General features: G+C 38.7%; 2 protein-coding genes across 5 annotated transcripts in view; one reads left to right on the top strand and one right to left on the bottom strand.

Moving 5' to 3' along the window:
* Positions 1-1059, top strand: part of LOC127569451 (transmembrane protein 50B) — a 51996-nt gene extending 50937 nt beyond the window's left edge. For all 4 annotated transcript variants that reach the window (XM_052014104.1, XM_052014105.1, XM_052014108.1 and 1 more), the window contains exon 7: positions 283-1059. In XM_052014104.1, coding sequence (XP_051870064.1) covers positions 283-328 — 46 coding nt within the window. In that variant the 3' untranslated portion in view covers positions 329-1059. The remainder of the gene's footprint in view (positions 1-282) is intronic.
* Positions 1060-4124: 3065 nt separating this feature from the next.
* The window catches only part of LOC127569431 (interleukin-10 receptor subunit beta-like), a 50482-nt gene continuing 35989 nt past the window's right edge, over positions 4125-18617 (bottom strand). Inside the window, exons 5-9 of the mRNA XM_052014069.1 lie at positions 16482-16669; positions 14629-14792; positions 10832-10979; positions 8621-8778; positions 4125-5923 (exon numbers count right to left, since the gene is read on the bottom strand). Of these exons, the coding sequence (XP_051870029.1) occupies positions 5618-5923; positions 8621-8778; positions 10832-10979; positions 14629-14792; positions 16482-16669 (964 nt within the window). The 3' untranslated portion in view covers positions 4125-5617. The remainder of the gene's footprint in view (positions 5924-8620; positions 8779-10831; positions 10980-14628; positions 14793-16481; positions 16670-18617) is intronic.

The raw sequence follows: 18617 nt of genomic DNA, 5'->3' as shown, positions 1-18617 counted from the left end.
ACCAGTTGCTTGCTAGCGCCATCCCTTTCCTTCGGCTCTTTATACTGGCTATCTCTCCTCTACCTTTCAGTCTGGATGAAGGGTCTCGACCCGAAACATCAATTGTCCATTTACCTCCATAGATGCTGCCTGACCCACTGAGTTCCTCCAGCATCTTGTGTGTTGCTTTTAATTGTGTGATGTAGTAATGATAATATTTTGACTTCAATGTGAATAAACCTTTTATGCCAAAATCATGAATGTAGAAATCTATCAAGCACCTTGCCTTGTCTTATTTTGCAGCAGCCTGATCTATAAATTTGGGAGAACAGAAGAACTTTGGGCATAAAAGCTGTTCCATTTCAGCACTGAGATAACTCAGGATATTCTGCACTTAAACAAAAACTGCAAATACAAATTGCTTTGTACTTTTGGCCAAATAGTAATTTAAGTAACTTTAGTGATATCTACAAAATAATTCTTGGAAAAAATCATCATTTTATTTTGTTAACATCTATGCTTAGAAATTCATCCCCCATGGCTAGATGAAACACTAATATTGTACAGCCAGCACATTGTAGTTTGGCTTCAAAATTCATTCCATTGAAATCAATGGAATGAATTATACAATGCCGAGATGCTAGAATACAGCATGTTTGGTGCTGTTGTCTGGGGATGAATTTCTGGGCCTTTAATTTTGTAATTTGATAACTGCGCTCTGAATAATTGTAATGAGTCGTATTAACAGCGAATGATGCACTGTTTGAGCTGATAACTGTAATATGACCTCATCAAGTTCTTTGAAGAAAACATGGATTTTATGTCTGATGTGTTTATTATTATTGCTGCTTTGCATTTTTTAAAGAGATCTGCAATGTAAACTTCAGATTTAGGCAAAATATTTGTAGAAATGAATGCCTGTTGTATTATTTTAAATTTTAACAGCCATAAAGGCAATTATTAAATCAGAATGTTTGCTTCAACTTCTATTAGATGTCTGAAGAAGGAATGCCACTATTAAATAACAGCGTTACTTTTATTTTCTCATGAGGATATTTATGAAATAAACCTTGTGTTATATTTTCTTGTTATTGAGTTCTCTGTTAACAAAACTTGTGAAAGAAGTTCCTTCTGTAATGCTGGAGAAAATTATTCTTTGAAGACTCCAGATGGCTGACTTCATTATTGTGAATTTTCCTTATGAGAGAATTTGACAAGAGGAATAAAGGTGACTTGCTGCAATTATGTAGAGCCTTGGTTAGATTGCCCCTGGAATATTGGTCTCCTCGGAAAGAACATACTTGCCATTAAGGGAATGTTTAGGACAGATAAACAAAAATGAATTGCAAGGGTGGTAAATCTTTACCATTGTCTTTGGTGGAGGCTGTTACTGAATTCATTCAGAACCAAAATCAATAGGCATATTAGGAGCAGATGTTAAAGGTCAGCCATGATCTTACAGAATGGTGGAGCAGACTCAAAAGACCAGATGGCCCACCCCTTCAACTTAATTTCCTCTCCATCAAACCCACTATCCAATGCAGTTGCATATTATGGCTGACTTGAAATTGTTTTATTTCAGATTTTCAGTTTCAAAAATGAAGAGAGAAACAGTCACTGCTTAAGTATCATGTTGATTCTGCCTGCTAATAAGGTTATTAACCAATTCTGAAACAATTTGAAATGTCTTCAAGCACAAGAAAAGTTCTTGTAGGAGAACTGCCACTGGAGCTCCACTAATCCCCCAGACACAACAAATCTGATTTGTAAAAGGAGCAACACATACAAAATGCTGGAGGAACTCAGCAGGTGAGACAGCATCCATGGAGGGAAATAGCCATTGTTTCAGGTCGAGACCCTTCATTGAGTCCTGATGAAGGGTCTCACCCCAAACATCAACTGTTCATTTCCCTCTATGGATGCTGCCTCACCTGCTGAGTTCCTCCAGCATTTTGTGTGTATTGCTCCAGATTCCAGCACCTGCAGAATCTTGTGTGCCTTTGTAAAAGGAGCTGTTGTTTATCTGTTGGAAGACCGTCATCTCCTCATCACATAGGTACAAAACTACCAACTTGCCTCCACGTACCTTCTAAAGGGCAGGAATGGCTGTCTTGCTGACTGGTAGCAAACAGCCAGATCAATTGAGGCCACCACCTCCTATCTGGTGGTCACTCCTCTGAGTCACACTCCAAGTGGCTGACTCTCACAAATTAGCCTAACCAGTTATTGCCATGCTGGCAGGATTATTATCAGGATTTTCCCCAAATACACTTGCTTGCTGTCACGAAAAACTAATTTAAGAGATACATAATAGGTGTCATCAAATCAATGTAGAAGCATAGAAAAGTTATCTTGCCACTTGTTTATTATGGGCTTAAGGTCTAAAATGAAAACTGATTTAATAGGGGATTTGGTTTTTAAATCTCAAAGCGCAACAGAAAGATCTAAGAAATCTTTGGATTTTCTTTTGGGCATTTCCCTTCTCATTCCATTGAATTTACGATTAAAATTGGTACAGGCTAAAACGAGAGTAAAACAAACTGCAGATGCTGGAAATCAGAACTAAAACCAGAAAATGCTGGAAAAACTCAGCACATCAAGCAGCAGCTGGAAAGAGAAATAGTTAGTGTTTTGGGTCAAAGATCTTGTTGGAACTGATAAAGAGAAAGTACAAGCTGCTTTGGACAAAATTGTTACTTTTAAGCCAATGTCCCTATTCCCATGAGAACTGAACACTTAAATACCTCTAACTCCTTCTCCCAAGAGCAATCGTTCAGAGCACTATGAATGTTGCTTTTATTTTACTACATCACTAGTAATTAGTGCAGTTCTATCACAGCTACTTAAAAAAAAAACATGCTGCAGATTATCCAGAAGATTAAGATGCGTGGGATCCAAGGTGAATTGGCCGTTTGGATTCAGAACTGGCTCGCCTGTAGAAGACAGAGGGTAGAGGTCGATGGGACTTATTCTAGCTGGAGCTCTGTGACTGGTGGTGTTCCTCAGGGATCTGTACTGGAATCTCCGCTGTTTGTGATGTATATAAATGACCTGGATGAAAATGTACATGGCTGGGTTAGTAAGTTTGCAGATGATACAAAGATTGGTGGTGTTGTGGATAGAGTAGAAGACTGGCAAAGGATACAGTAGGATATAGGTCAGTTGCAGATATGGCAGAGAAATGGCAGATGAAGTTCAACCTGGCCAAAGGTGAAGTGTTGCACCTTGGGAGATCAAATGTAGAGACAGTTCACTGTTAATGGCAAGACCCTTAACAGTGTTGATGAGCAGAGGGATCTTGGGGTCCAAGTTCAAAGCTCCTTGGAAGTGGCTACACAGGTTGATTGTACATGGATTTTAGCAAGGCATTTGATAAGGTTCCTCATGGAAGGCTTATTCAGAAAGTCAGGAGGCATAGGATCCAGGGCAACTTGGCTGTGTGGATTCAGAATTGGCTCGCCCATAGAAGACAGAGGGTGGTGGTAGATGATGATGATAATTTTACAGGACAGATGGAAACCTATGATTCCCTGGGCTTGTATTTCATTACACAGCCGATGAAGATATAATTATAAAGATTGTCTCCTTGTATAAGCACTTCTTGCAGATAATAAATAGAAAAATATCACAAGATTAAACCACTCTTTGCTCTCATAGCACCCTGTAACCATTGGAAAACCTCAGAATCCAAAACAAATAGTCCAACAGTAACTTGATCCTTCAAAAAGACAACACAGGACAGAGACATCCGTAACTTTAATTCACTGGCTTCCACTCCCTTTGAGCATAGTTCCTTACTGGAAAGGCAGAATTGATGAATTTAGTGCAAGATCTCTACATAATGGTCACAAACTTCCTTAGATCCATTTTGTATCTTTTGCACATGGAGAAACAGGTGGTAAGTAGAAAATAATAGAAGTAAATGGTCCAATTTTTCAGGATACACGTAAACCTTAAAATCCATAACTGTGTTATATTTCCGATTAAACAATGGAATCAAAGAAAATGTGCCACTATGCTTTCCAGCTGGATTACATTTGACAAATGTCACTAATGTAGAATTCTTCCCCATTTGACAAAATTCAGTAAAGTAGAATCCTTCCCAACATGCACAACACAAGATCCAATCAAAATCTAGGCTTTCTATAACAATGAATTGAAAAGCATTTTATTTTCAATTTCAAAGCTAATTTCACATTCATAAAAAGAGGACATGTAAATCTGGCAAACAATTACATTTTGCACAACTCACACATCAAATCAGAAATAGTAAAACTTAAGATGTTTGCAAGTATCAACTTAAAATTAATCTATGCATCAGATAATAATTGAACTATCAGGAGCACTGATAACAGTTAACAGTTTAGACACAGTAAATTTACTTTCTGCAATAATGGAACATGACTCGGCACTTAGTAAGTTGCTGAACACTTTGGCAAAGGTTATTCATTATTTTAATGATTGTTCATTTTATTAATTTGTAAACAACATATTTAAAATTACGTAAAAGTCTATTTTCTATGTTAGATGATACCTCTAACTCATAAATCCAAGCAGCCTGGATGATAATAAACCACTAATCTTTACTTGGCTCGTCTATGATATGCAAATCCTTTAATGGTAAACAGCAGGGAAATCTGTGTAACTCCATTATATTATATTTGTTCCACTAAGCAGTAAAACCACTTGCAGCCCACTTCCTGCTTGAAGTGTGGAAAGTGAGGGTTAGGCTAGAGTTACGACTTAATTACTATTGCTTCAAAAATTTGTATCAATGAAAATTCAGTAGCTCACAACAAGACTTGCACAAGGCCAAGTATACAACAAAATTCATTCTTACTGGTGGCCAAGACAATTATTAATGATTGTATCCACTATTGTCTCTGTTACAGAACTAAGAAATACCATTGCCATTTCAGTCAGGGTTGTTTGAACACTGCCAGTATTGATAAAGTCTCATTGTCATGATCAATATCAGAAGACTAACCACTGACCTATTTACGGTCAGGGACTAACAACCAACAATGTCAGTCTTCATGAATATACTCTGCAATCCTATATCAGAACAGGAACACCATATGCACTCTTGTGGGTGAGCACAACCTCCTTAAAGTCAATTACAAGGTGTTTTCCCATACTGTCAAAACTTGAGTAATTTTCTTCTTGTTATACGGAATCACACTGTACAAAAGCATATGCAATAGACTTTTACTGTGCACATTTCCATTGTCACATTCAATTGATCCACTAAGCAGGATAGATTACCACCTTAGCAGAGTCAATGTTTTTCAATATTTCCTGTCCATGAACTTTCTTTGACAAATCTGTCAAGTCTTTCTCTGCAACAGAAAATACATCTTAAAGCCAAGTATTTTCATATTCCAGTTACTTTTAGAGAAAAAATTGATCAGTGGCTTGGCTATGTACATCCTTCAGTAGTCCAACTAATCAAAATTAGCAGACTGAAGGTATTTATGTTAATTCATAAGTGATCTTTGTGTGCAGTAAAAATATTGCAGAATACAACAGTGCCCGGGTCCGTTTCCTTTCATGCAAGTGTATGCATCTAGTACACCACAAAGTCAACATCTGGAAACAAAGGGAATGTTCATGATAATCTGTGAACCATTTTTTAATCCTATGTTTTAGATGCATCATCTATGCTCTGTGGATTTTTATGGGAAGAATCTTGTGTACTATTTGAATAATGTCCAGAATCTACACTTGATTGACTGCTTTGCAGATCATCATCTTCATTAGGGACCTTCATGTCAGACTTGGTTGTCTCTTGGTTCACCTTTTTCTCATTGGCTTTAGTTGAATTTAGCAGCACTGGTGTAGTTTCTGATTGTGACACAATAGAGAGTTTGTCCCAGTGATCCTCCTGCAGATCATCTTTATGCAGCACTGGAAATACAGGCTGTTGGGATGGTTCAGTCAAATACTGGGGGGAAAAAAACAATTAATGACATTTATCTAGTGTAATGTCAATTTTTAATGTAAATATTAATTCTTGGTTGTTTAATTTCAAATAGATTTTCTCCCTAACAATTTTATTTGCAGGTTCCAGCTACCAGCCTAGACAACACAGCATTAATTTTCAGTTTTAACATATCCCCACAACATTTCATCAATTCAAACGCTCAGAGTAGATTCCCAAGTCATATTCTATTGCTTGCAGCCATAAAATGCTTAGATATTAAGGAAATCAAAGGATGGGGGTTAAGACAGAAAGATGGTGCTGAGGTGAAAGACCAGCCATGACTTTATTAAAAGATGGAGAAGGCATAAGGGTCTAATGGCCTACTCCATCTTCTATTTATTATTTGTATCATCAATAGCCACAGGTAAGGTGCCAGAAGACTGAAGGATGGATAATGTTTTGCCTTTATTTAAGTAAGGCTGCAAAGAAGAGCCTGGGAACTACAGAGCAGTGAGCCTAACATCAGTGTTGGGTAAGTTATCGGAGGGGATTCTGACAGACAGGATCTACATTCTTTTGGAAAGACAAGGTCTGATTAGGAATAGTCAGCATTGCTTTATGCATAGGAAATTGTCTCACGAGTTAAGTTTTTTTGAAGAGGTGACTAAAGATAGATGAGAGGAGTGTGGTAGACGTTGCCTACATGGACCTACGCAAAGCCTTTGACAAGGTACCGCATAGGAGGCTAAACCAGAAAGTTAGATCACAGGATCCAGGCAAGCGAGCCAATTGGATACAAAATCGGCTTGATGGCAGAGGATTGTGGAGGAGGGTTGTTTTTCAGACTGGAGGCCTGTGACCAGCAGTGTGGCGCAGGATTTGGTGTTGGGTCCACTGCTGTTTGTCATTTATATCAATGATTTGGATGAGAATGTAGGTAGTATGGTTAATAACTTTGTGGATGATACTAAAATTGGTGGTATAATGGACAGTGAAGAAGGTTATCTTAGATTACAATGGGATATTGATCAAATGGGCCAGTGGCCTGAGGAATGGCAGATGGAATTTAATTCAGAAAAATATGAGGTGTTGCATCTTGGTGAGATAAACCAGAGCAGGACTTACACAGTAAATGTTAGAGCCCTGGAGAGTGTCGTAGAACAGAGAGACATAGGGGTGCAGGTACACAATTCCTTTAAAGTGGTGACACAAGTAGGCAGTGTGGTGAAGAAAGTTTTTGGCATGCTTGCCTTCATCAGTAAGAATATTGAGTACAGGAGTTGGGACATCACATTATAGCTGTACAAGAAGTTGGTAAGGCCACATTTGGAGTAATGCATATAGTTCTGGTTGCCCTGCTATAGGAAGGATGTCATTAAACTGGAAAGGGTGCAAAAAATATTTACAAGGATACCACTGGTACTGGAAGGCTTGGGTTATAAGGAGAGGCTGGACTTTTTTCCCCTGGAGCATAGGAGGCCAAAAGGTGACTTTACAGAAGGGCATAGATAAGGTGAATAGCCAAAGTCTTTTCCCCAGATTAGGGGAGTCCAAAATAGAGGGCATAGGTTTAAAGTAGAGGGGAAAGATTTAAAAGGGGACCTGAGGGGCAACTCTTTCACCTGCCTCTGGAACGAGATGCAGAGGAAGTAGTAGCGGCAGGTACAATTACGACATTTAAAAGGCATTTGGACAGGCACATGGATAGGAAAGGTTTAGAGGGATATGGGCCAAACGCAGGCAAATGGGACTAGCTGAGGTAGGCAACTTGATTGGCAGGGACTAACTGGGCTGAAGGAGGGCCTGTTTCTGTGCTGTTTATCTCTATGACTCTATGAGTTGTTTACTGGTGCTTTCCCCACTTAAACATGCTAAATTATCTCATTGGAGCATAGACATGCACAATCTTGTTTTTAAACATCAGCAGACAAACTAGTGGTACTGACCCAATTAGTCCTTCATTTTCTTCTCACAGAACAATACAAGTGAACCCAGTTACTATTCTATTTATGCTAATCCCCCTACAAAATGACTTTACTATTAGTGTTACCATGTAGCTATAACCAGTTAATATTTGGTGTTGTTAAACCACAGGAAAATTAACTGAAGGAAGAAGCAGATATACAGTACTTTAACATATGTTCTGCTTTATTATTAGTTATTATTGCTGCTGTAAATGCAGGCAAATGGGACTTGCTCAGTTAGGCAACTCGGTCAGCATGGATGAGTTGGGCCAAAGTGCCTGTTTTCCATGCTGTATAAGCTCTATGACTCTTCTGTGTTTAGAACTTTAAAACTTCGGCAACATTTTTAATAGAGCATGGCTTTTAGCAAACATTGCCATTTAAAATACTAATAAAAATGTGATTCCAATTTATCAAGACAGAGATAGAACTGAAGCCTAAGATTTCTTAATTATTTTTCTCCTCTAGATATTCCTATGGTATAACAACATTCCTTAGTCAAGTGGTATGCATTTAGATGTGCAAGATTAGTTAGGGTTGATCCAGAATTTTAAATTTTCCCATTGAAAATGCTTGACAACAGCTCTGTAGCTTGACTTGGAGTAAGATTTAAGGACACAAACCTCCTTGTAAGTAATCCTGTGTATTTAAATATAAAACTGCACGTTCAACAGTATTTACCATAAATCAGCAAAATTTAAGACTCTCTGGCTTTACTGAAATATAAACCACTGAGATAAAAGATTAGTCAAACCTCTCTTATATGCACTGGAAGACTGTAGGATGGATACATTAGGTACTTGATCGTTCTGCGTACATAGATCACAAAGAGAAAACATCCAAACGTTACCACCAAAACAGCAATCAATGTTATGAAAAGGACCTGGGCTGCTTCTATCGCTCTTCTCTTAGCTATAAATAAAAAAAACATCATTAATGTGGGGGCTGAGATACAACATAAGGCATCAGCCCTGTACAATACTGCAATATGTCACCAGGACTGGTAGCCGGACTTAGACCTTATAACTCTATAATTTGAGTCATAACCACAGGAGTAACTCAGAGTTAGTATTCTCTCAGTTATTCCATCACTGGCATCAATCTGAATGTTATCCCAAGTTCATCTCTAATTGAGCACATAAGTAATTAATTCACTATTACTCTGCACGGTAGAGAGGTTGAGAGCAGAGCAAACACACAGTGCTGAATGTCAGATTAGTAACTACCTATTGGCATCTGTAGTTGATTATACAATATTGTTACTTGTCCTCTGAATAGCTAGAAAGGTATTACAGGCAACAGATTTATCAGGAAAAAAATATCAGAAATATATCAGAAAAACAATTAAAAATGAGTAGCAGATCATAAAGAGGATCTCAGTACTTTGCTGCACCAACAACTTATATTGAGGATTTTCAATGAAACCCTTCCCCAGAGATTCAGTTCAATTATAATTAAATCCGATGTACAGCACATCTTCACAGGTAAGGAATAAAAATGAGAGTTCAAGCTATTTGCTAGAGTGTATTTCCACCTTCCGATAAACGACACTCGGAGGAATCTAAGATAAATCCTCCCAGTTAAAGAACGACATGGGCATGTGAAATCCAAAAGAGAGGTTCTAAGTCTTTAAATACAGGATTTAAAGCTGTACAGATTTGTAGAGATTGGGATGGCATTAAAACAGGGGAAGAAAAAACATTTTAATCGTGAATGTGGTAATAAGTAGTCCAGTGTGCAGTGGAGTCATCAAATCAATATTTACCAGAGATACAATGACTTGGAAGTACATTAATCACTTACACTTTTTTTTTACACACAGAATCTTCAAATCTATGATATTCATCTAATATTATTGTAGAGGAAGAAGGGTAAATGATCCTGATTGTACCAAAATATTGTAATTGTTCTCTTCTCTTGCATTTCCAGAACCAGATATTTAGTTAATCAACAGAATTCAAATCATTTATAGACCAGTTGCAAATGTGAGCAGAGAAATGGCAGATGGAGTTTGCCATTTTGGTTACCTCACAGGCAAGTGTGAGATGTTGCCATTGGGAAGTCAAATAAAAGAGGAACATGTACAATAAATGGCAGGACCCCTAGAAGCAGTGATGTAATAGTTCATATACAAGTCCATGGCTCCCTGAAAGTGGCAGCACAAGTAGATCGGGTGATAAAGAAGGTGTATGACATGCTTGCCTTCATCATTCAGGGTGATGAATATGAAAGTCGGCAAGTCATGTTGCAGCTGTATAAAACTCTGGTCAGGCCACATTTGGAGTATTGCGTGCAGTTCTGGTTGCTGCATTACAGGAAGGATGTGGAGGCTTTGGACAGGGTGCAAAAGAGGTTCACCGGGATATTGTCTGGATTAGAGAGTATTGGGTATCAGGAGAGGTTGGACAACCTGAGAGGTTCCTGAGAATGAATAGTTTTAAGATTAAAGGCAAGGACACAGGGAAAAACTCTACAGCTCCCGTTTGATATAGCGCCATGGGATCTTTTAACTTCACCTGACAGGTCTCATTGAAAAGTAGCATCTCTAACAATGAAGTGCCCGACTGATATGTTAGTCATGGCTTCTCCCTAGATCAATAGGTCTGTTTTATGGGGGAAACACAAGAGAAAATCTGGGCTTTTCACTGTTGAAAGACACCATAGAGGGAATGTTAATTTAGCAAATGTTTATAGAAAAGCTAAATTTGTAAAATGGCTTCAAGTGAGACCCACACGAGGATTAAAAGTCAACAGAAGCACTGCCAACGCATAAAATTGTGATTAGCCCATTCACATCACTTAACAGAATCTGACGTTCTGTTTCACAATGGAGTGAAGTAACACTAACAGCAGAAACATAATTCTGCCCACATCTCACTATTAAAACATAATAAATAATAATTATAAATTATTTATTAATTCATAATGTAATAAGTTATGATTTAAATGAATGCAAATATCTCACCATCAGCAGTGACAGAAGAACAAGACACTGGGCTGGGCACCCCTTGCTTTGAAAGCTCTGGTACAGTGGCCTGCACTTTCAGGCAGTAGGTAGTCCATGGCTGAAGCTCAAGTAGTGCAGTTGACATAGGGGTGGTCACATTATGCACCTGAATTTAAGTATGAGCAAGATTATTAGTTGGCATATCCTTAAGTTTGCTCAGTAATCAAAAAAAGTGTCTAGGTTTGTTCACAGGACAAAATTAAAACTTATACGCATTATTTCATGGGACAGAATTACAGATTGATAAAGCTCTTAAAAAGGCTATTCTGCTCATTGTTCCTGGGCTGGCTCTTTGGTAGAACTGTTGCCTTTCTCCATTCATAGGCCTGTAAGCTTTTTCCCGTCATGCATTTATCCAATTCCTCATTGAAAGTCACTACTGAATCTGTGATCATCATCCTTTTTTAAGTGGATTCTAGACCACAACTTGTGTTGTAAAAGAGTATTCATTATTAGATCTAATTCATTTACCAATCACTTTGAATCTATGTGAACTGATTATCAAGCCTTCTGCCATCAAGCACAAAGATTTGATTGTCAATCAAGTCAAATCAAATTTATTGTCATGTGCACAAGTACAGGTGAGGTACAGGTACAATAAAAACTTGCTTGCAGCAGCGGCAGACAACACGGAACATACAGTAAATCACACATAAATTATACAAGACAGTGAAGAGAAAAAAAGACATTAGTGCAAAAACGTAACACAATCAGAGACAAGACTGTTGTAGTGCAAGAGATGGTCTGTAGAGTTCCGTTGCTGAGGTGGGATTAGGGTTCAAAGACCTGATGGTTGTAGGAAAGTAGCTCTTCAAACCAGAGCATTACTATTAAACATAATGTCCCCAAGGAAATTGTATCTGAGTCCTTTGCCCTTTACAAACCAGAATTATTGGCAGTGTCATCTGACATAAGTAAAGGAAAAAATATTTAAAATTTAGAATCAGAATCAGGTTTATTATTACTGACATATGTTGTGAAATTTGTTGTTTTGCGGCAGCAGTACAGTGCAAGACATGACGACATAAAAATTACAATAAGTTACAAAAATAAATAGTTTAAACAAGGAATAACAAGGTAGTGTTCATGGGTTCACGGATCATTCAGAAATCTGATGGCGGAGGGGAAGAAGCTGTTCCTGAAACGTCGAGTGTGGGTCTTCAGGCTCCTGTACTCCTCCCCAATAGTAGTAATGTGAAGAGGGCATGTCTTGGGTGGTTAGGGTCTTAAGTAAGGTTAAGTAATCTGAGAATATCATCAGAGTTGTTCATGGTAAAGCTGACAAAGATCTGGAGATTTGTGAAGACCCAGCATTTAGAAAGCTCTTTCACTACACAGTGCCAATAAAATTAACAAGTGTGATGCTGAACTATATAATAATATTAGCAAAGTGTAAATGAATTCAAGGAGAAGATACGATCTAGCATCGGGAAAAGAACATAGACCCCTTCAAGCCTGCTTCACCCATTCAGTGTAGTACACTGCCACAGCTGATGTACCTCAATATCACTATCTCACTTTATCCCCAACTCAAAAAATCTCAGTCTTCGTCTTGAATATACTCAACATCTGGCTTTCACAGCCCCCTGTAGTCAAGAATTCTAAAGATTCACTGCCCTCCAAGTGAAGGAATTACACATCATGTCAATGACTAACTCCTAACACTAATCCCTGGTTGTCGATTCTCAAGCCAAAGGAAACAGATTATCACCACCCGTTCTGTCAAGCCCTGTTTAGAATTTTATATGTTACAGTGGGATCACTCACATTCTTCTAAGCTCCAAAGAATATAGTCCCATTCTTATCAAATTCCCTTCATAACACAGCCCACATATCTCAAGAAAGAATCTAATAAACAGCTTTCCACATCCAGTAACAACAATATACCCTTCCTTTGGTGAGAAGACCAAAATCGTACATTGCATGAAGTCTGGCTTCACCAGGGCCCTGTCTATTGCACCAAGATTCACTGAGTCTTACTCCAATCCCCTATTATAAGGACCAGCATTCTATAGAGGTGGAAGGTTTAAAAGGGACCTGAGGGATAAGTTCTTCATGCAGGGGGTGGTGCGTATATGGAAAGAGCTGCCAGAGGAAGTGGTTGAGGCAGGTACAATAACAACATTTAAAAGACATTTGGATAAGTACATGGGTGGGAGGGGTTTAGAGGGATTTGGGTCAAATGCAGGCAAGTGGGACTAGCTTGGTGTGCGCCTTGGTCGCCATGCATGAGTTGGGCTGAAGTATTACTACTTGGTATCATTGCTATGGTTGGCATGGACGAATTGGGCCGTTGTATACTTGGGCCGAAGTCTGCTGTATTACTCTATGACTCTATCTCCCATTTTAATAGTTTGTTCTGCCAGCATAGTAACCTTGTGATTCAGGTACCAGGATAGTCACAGTCATCTGTATACCACCATTTATTGGTCTCTTGACCTTTTAAAGACTTTGCTTTGCTGTTCAAAATGGACAATTTTCTAATTTCACCACATTATATTCCATCCATCATCTTCTTAATTGCTTTATCCAGACTTTATGCATCCCCCTCACAGCTCATTTTGACACCTAGCTTTGGATCATAGCAAATGTGGATTCTTTGCAGATGATTCCCTCATCAGAAAAGATGGTAAATAACTGAGGCTCAGACATGGATCTTCTTGGCACTTCACACTTTACATTATAACCCATTTATTCCTGATATTCAATTTCTGTCCCTTAACCAATGCTTCGAACTTGCTGTTTCCAATGCTATGAATATCTTGCACCTGTTTTTTTTCATTAAATGCATTTTCAAAATCCAACTGTATTGTGTCCACTTGTTTCCCCTATCTACACTGCTAACTATACTCTCAAAAGACTGTTAGATTCACCAGCACAATTTTTGCTTTAATAAAGCAATGATTTTGATTTTAATTTTAATTTTGATTTTGTGTCCCCGTTACAACATACTTAAAAACAGTTCTGCATTTTCTTATTGCTGATGTCAAGCTCCCTGGGCCACTGTTTGCTTTCACCCTCCACTCTTTAGTTGGATCACTTTATTCACCGCAGGAACCATTTTGGCATCTAGGGAGCCCTTTCCAAACTGGTTGCCATACTTTCCACATTAAAACTGTGCCTATTCCTCAAAAACACTGTACTGGATGTAAATGAGATCATCAAAGGCTTTACAGAAATCAGAATCAGATTTACTATCACTGACATTTGACCTGAAATTTGTTGTTTTGCGGCAGCAGTACAGTGCAAAGACATAAAAAAAAAATCTATAGATTACAAAAATAAATAAATAGTGCAAAAAAAAAGGAATAACAAGGTAGTATTCATGAGTTCATGGACCATTCAGAAATCTGATGGTGGGGGGTGCGGGGGGGGGGGTGCGGGGAAGAAGCTGTTCCTAAAATACTGAACAAAGACAGTTACTACAGCTTTATGAATCCAATCAATATTTACTTCAGGATGAATGGAATGATATTTGGGACAACCTATCTACGCCCCTCATAATTTTGTATACGTCTATCAGGTCCCCCTCCCCCCACTCCATTCTGCCTCCTGTGTTCCAGGGGAAAAAAAAACCTGTGTTGAAGGTTATGTTGAAAGGGTGACATGAAATAAGTGGGAGAAGTCCTGTCTAAAATCGAAAATTATAAACACCTCAAGCCAAATGGTCCCTTTCTGTGTAAATTGCTACCTAACTTGATGAACCATCATCTTTCCTTCTAGTCACAAAGAAACATTCTTTAATAATAACTTACATTTGTATTTCCATCGTCATTCTTTTCCCAAAAAAATATATTGTAAGTAAGATCCTGATAATTGAATCGGAGGGAGTTTCCATCCTCACGGACTGGATCTGAAATGATGACGTGTAATACTCCTGCCTCTGACTGTACTTTAACTAATGGAGGTCCAATCACAGCTTGAAAAGAGAGGAAGACTTTTTTAGAAACTCAACATTTCAGTCTTTACTTCAATAACATTCACTGTATAGTATTAAAAATGTTCAACTTTCTCTCTAGAAATTTCAGCTGAAGGTTTCAACTATTTTTCTTCCTGTTTTTTCCTTACTTTACCACTCATCCCTAAAGGTGCCAGTTCACACTAAGTGTCTTACCCCACTCAGCCCTAGGTATCCCAGCAAACTTATTTTGCATGTGAGCTCCACAAAGGGTTTTGGCAGGCTTTTTGTTTATAGAGAACATTACAATCTGGATATTATCCAGGTGAAGTTATTGGAAAACAAATCAAAGCCTGAATCTTGGGACTCCAATACTATGGGAGCACAATAAGAAACTGCAGGGAGTTGTGAACGCTACCCAGACGATGACAAAAACCAGCCTCCCCTCCATGGACTCTGTCTACACTTCCCACTGCTTTGGTAAAGAAGCCAGAATAATCAAGGACCCCACCCAACCCAGACATTCTCTCTTCTCCACCCTCCCATCAGGTAGAGGATATAAAAGCCTGAAAGCACATACCACCAGGCTCAAGGATAAATTCTACCCCGCCGTTATAAGACTATTGAATGGTCCCCTAATATGATAAGATGAACTCTTGTCCTCATAATCAAACTCCTTATGGTCTTGCACCTTATTGTCTACCTGCACTGCACTTTCTCTGTAACTTTAACACTTTATTCTGCATTCTGTTATTGTTTTCTCTTGTACTACCTTAATGTACAGTCGTTATGAAATGATCTGTATGGATGACATGAAAAACAAAGTTTTTCTCAGTACATGTGACAATAATAACCCAATTTACCAAATTTCATGTTGCACTGGAAATGATCAATACAAAAGTATTTTCAAACTGACAGCAGCATGGAGACAAGCACTGTGAACTGTTAGGTTTGCAGAGTATGCACACCATCCATTCTGACAATACCAAAATACACCAGTGTTAAAACAGATCATCTGGCATGAGGCTATATATGGGCACACTAGGAAAATAAAAAGACTGATATGAGCGTTGCTACTATTGTGAGAAGAGTGGGGCAATTCAAAGGTGGCACAGCTTATTTTAAGCTTTTTTATTTGGGCAATTTCAAAGATATTCACTGTCGGGTTCAATAAGTTGTAGATTCAAGTCCCACTCTAGAGGCTTGAGCACAAAGCTGGAATTGACACCTTGACAGGATTGAGGAAGTTCTGCACTCATACAGATACCATCGTGTACATGAGATGTTAAATGGAAGCACCATCCATCCTCTTGGGTGAGTGTAAATGATCCCTTGGTGCTTCTTGAAAGACACCAAGGGAAGTCTGCCCAGTGTCCTTCTTAAAAGGCATCAAATTTTCTAGGAATTTTCATAGTGTTATTTGTTGGATCTAGTTCCATTCAAATTGGTTGCCATGCTTTCCATATTAAAACTGTTCCTACACCTCAAAAATACAGTATTGAATATAAACATGATCATGAAAGGCCTTATATAAATATTTCTTTTAAACCAAGATGGTTGCCATTCATTTAAGGATCCAATCAATGTTCCCATCAGGACGCCACATCATTTGGACACCACAAGATTCTACAAGGTCTCCTTAAATAGTTTAGGGGTAATGGGGAGCACAAGAATTCAAGAAAACATGACTAATATATGTAAATCTCTTACTGTCTTTATATGGACAAAAAGGCTTTATTTCAACCCATTCTGACGTTGCACCTTCCTGTTCCGTTCTCACTCTTAGATAATACTTGGCGTAGAAAGCGAGACTGTCCAACAAATCACATTCAGTCTCAGTGGTGCGGGTGCAGTTGACTGCTTCAGTCCAATTCTCTTTGGTCATTCTCTCAAAGTTTCTGGGAAAAGTAAAAGCTTTGCATCAAAATCCTTTGCCAAACTCAATGTTCCCTTAATGTCAAACTGGACCAAAGACAAATTTAGTATTTTACAGAAAATAGCTAAATCAGAAGCTATGTTTACAATGAACTAACTTAATCCAAATTAGAATAAGATTTTCACAAGATCACAAGACAAAGGAGCAGAAGTAGGCCATTCGGCCCATCGAGTCTGCTCCGCTACTTCACCATGAGCTAAACTATTCTCCCATCTAGTCCCAATTTCCGGCCTTTTCCCCATATCCCTTGATACCCTGACTAATTAGATACTTATCAATCTCTGCCTTAAGCACCCCCAATGACTAGGGCAGGATAGGCCATTCAGTTCCCATGCCTGCTTCATCATTTAATATGATCATGGCTGGCCTTTTATATCAGTGCCACTTTCCCGCACAAACCTCATATTCCTTAATGATCAATCTGTATTGATTCAGTGACAGAGTCAACACAGCTTTCTTGACTACTCCCCGAATGAAGCAATTTCTTCTCATCTCAGTCCTGAATGGCCCAACTGTATTTTGAGACTGTAACCCTTGGTTCCAGACATCCCAGCTGGGGGAAACATCATCTTTCCTGAAAAGCCCAAGTTTTGTACATTTCAGTGAGATCTAAATTCAAGAGAAACATCTGGCAAAATCCCCTGTGAATCAGTTTACTACGAAGCCAAGCACAAAAAAAAATCACAAGTTCCTCAAATTTTTCAAATGCTATTAACTTTTTCTTTAAAAGAATAGTTTTTTTAAACCAAATGTAACCAATTGTATTACATCATGATCTTAAAGATTTAATGTGTGTGCAAGTTGATGAAATTTATCAAAGACAACTTAAGGTTCTGCCTTGTTCAACTTTTCTCAGTGTCAACGAGGAATAACTGATATCATTATTCATTTAAGATAAAAGGATTGCATGTTTCATCACAGTCAAAAAGACACATCAGCTGTGGTCAAAAGGTCAGCAGACTTGAAGCAGATATTTCCTCAACAGTTTGCCGAACTGGCCAGCTTAACCTCACAGAAGACTGGCAGAGAGCCACCTAGCAGATTTCTTTAACACATAACTACCCAGTTCTCTTGAGAAGAATCTATGGAAATCCCCAGTGTACATGTGCAAAGGCAGTGATCTCTCAGATTACTCCCATGTTAATGAGTGAAGGAATAGTAGGATAACAAAGATCAATGTGTATCTGAGGAAATGGTGCAGGAGGGTGAACTTCAAATTCCTGGAAGTTTGAGCAGGTTCTGTGGCAGGAAGGACCTGTTTAACATGAATGGTTTGTACATCAGAACTGGTACAGATGTGACTGCAGCTCAATTGCTTATTCATCAGAGGTGAATATATCTTTGTTAAACAATGGGTGAAGATGACATGCCAGCATCAGGTTTAGCACATGTTTAGAAGGGCACTGAATAGATTTAGTCCTCTTGGGCCACCAGCCCAAACACTCACAGGAACACCCCCAGTAATTTAAACTCATTCTTTTGGTCGGCAGTGATTCCTGTCTTTCCAGGTGCTTCTGAAACAAGGCACTAGAGAGATCCACCAATTTGTATCTGCAAAATCCTCCAAAGCCACAGGAAGGGGAAGTAGACCAACAGCAACATCTTTTCCCAGGCCAACATCACCAGCATTGAGTTCTTTACTACACTCAGTCAGCTCTGTTGGACAGGCCATGTCACTTACATTCCCCAGCACTAGATTCCTAAAACAGACACTCGATTCTGAGGGTTACTATGTGGACAGAGAAAGAGATCCAAGTATGTTCTCACAACAAGGAAGGAGAGCATTTACGATAGCACTGAGAACCTGGAGGCTATTAGTCAGGAACATGCAGAAGCCCAGCTTAAATGCCTGAAGGAGCGCACCAGCTACCAAATCATCCAGCCATCCCATCAGGCACCTCCAGCCCCAT

This window comes from Pristis pectinata, chromosome 4 (assembly GCF_009764475.1).
Source record: "Pristis pectinata isolate sPriPec2 chromosome 4, sPriPec2.1.pri, whole genome shotgun sequence".
Lineage (NCBI taxonomy): Eukaryota > Metazoa > Chordata > Chondrichthyes > Rhinopristiformes > Pristidae > Pristis > Pristis pectinata.
This window is presented reverse-complemented; position numbering and strand designations above follow the sequence as displayed.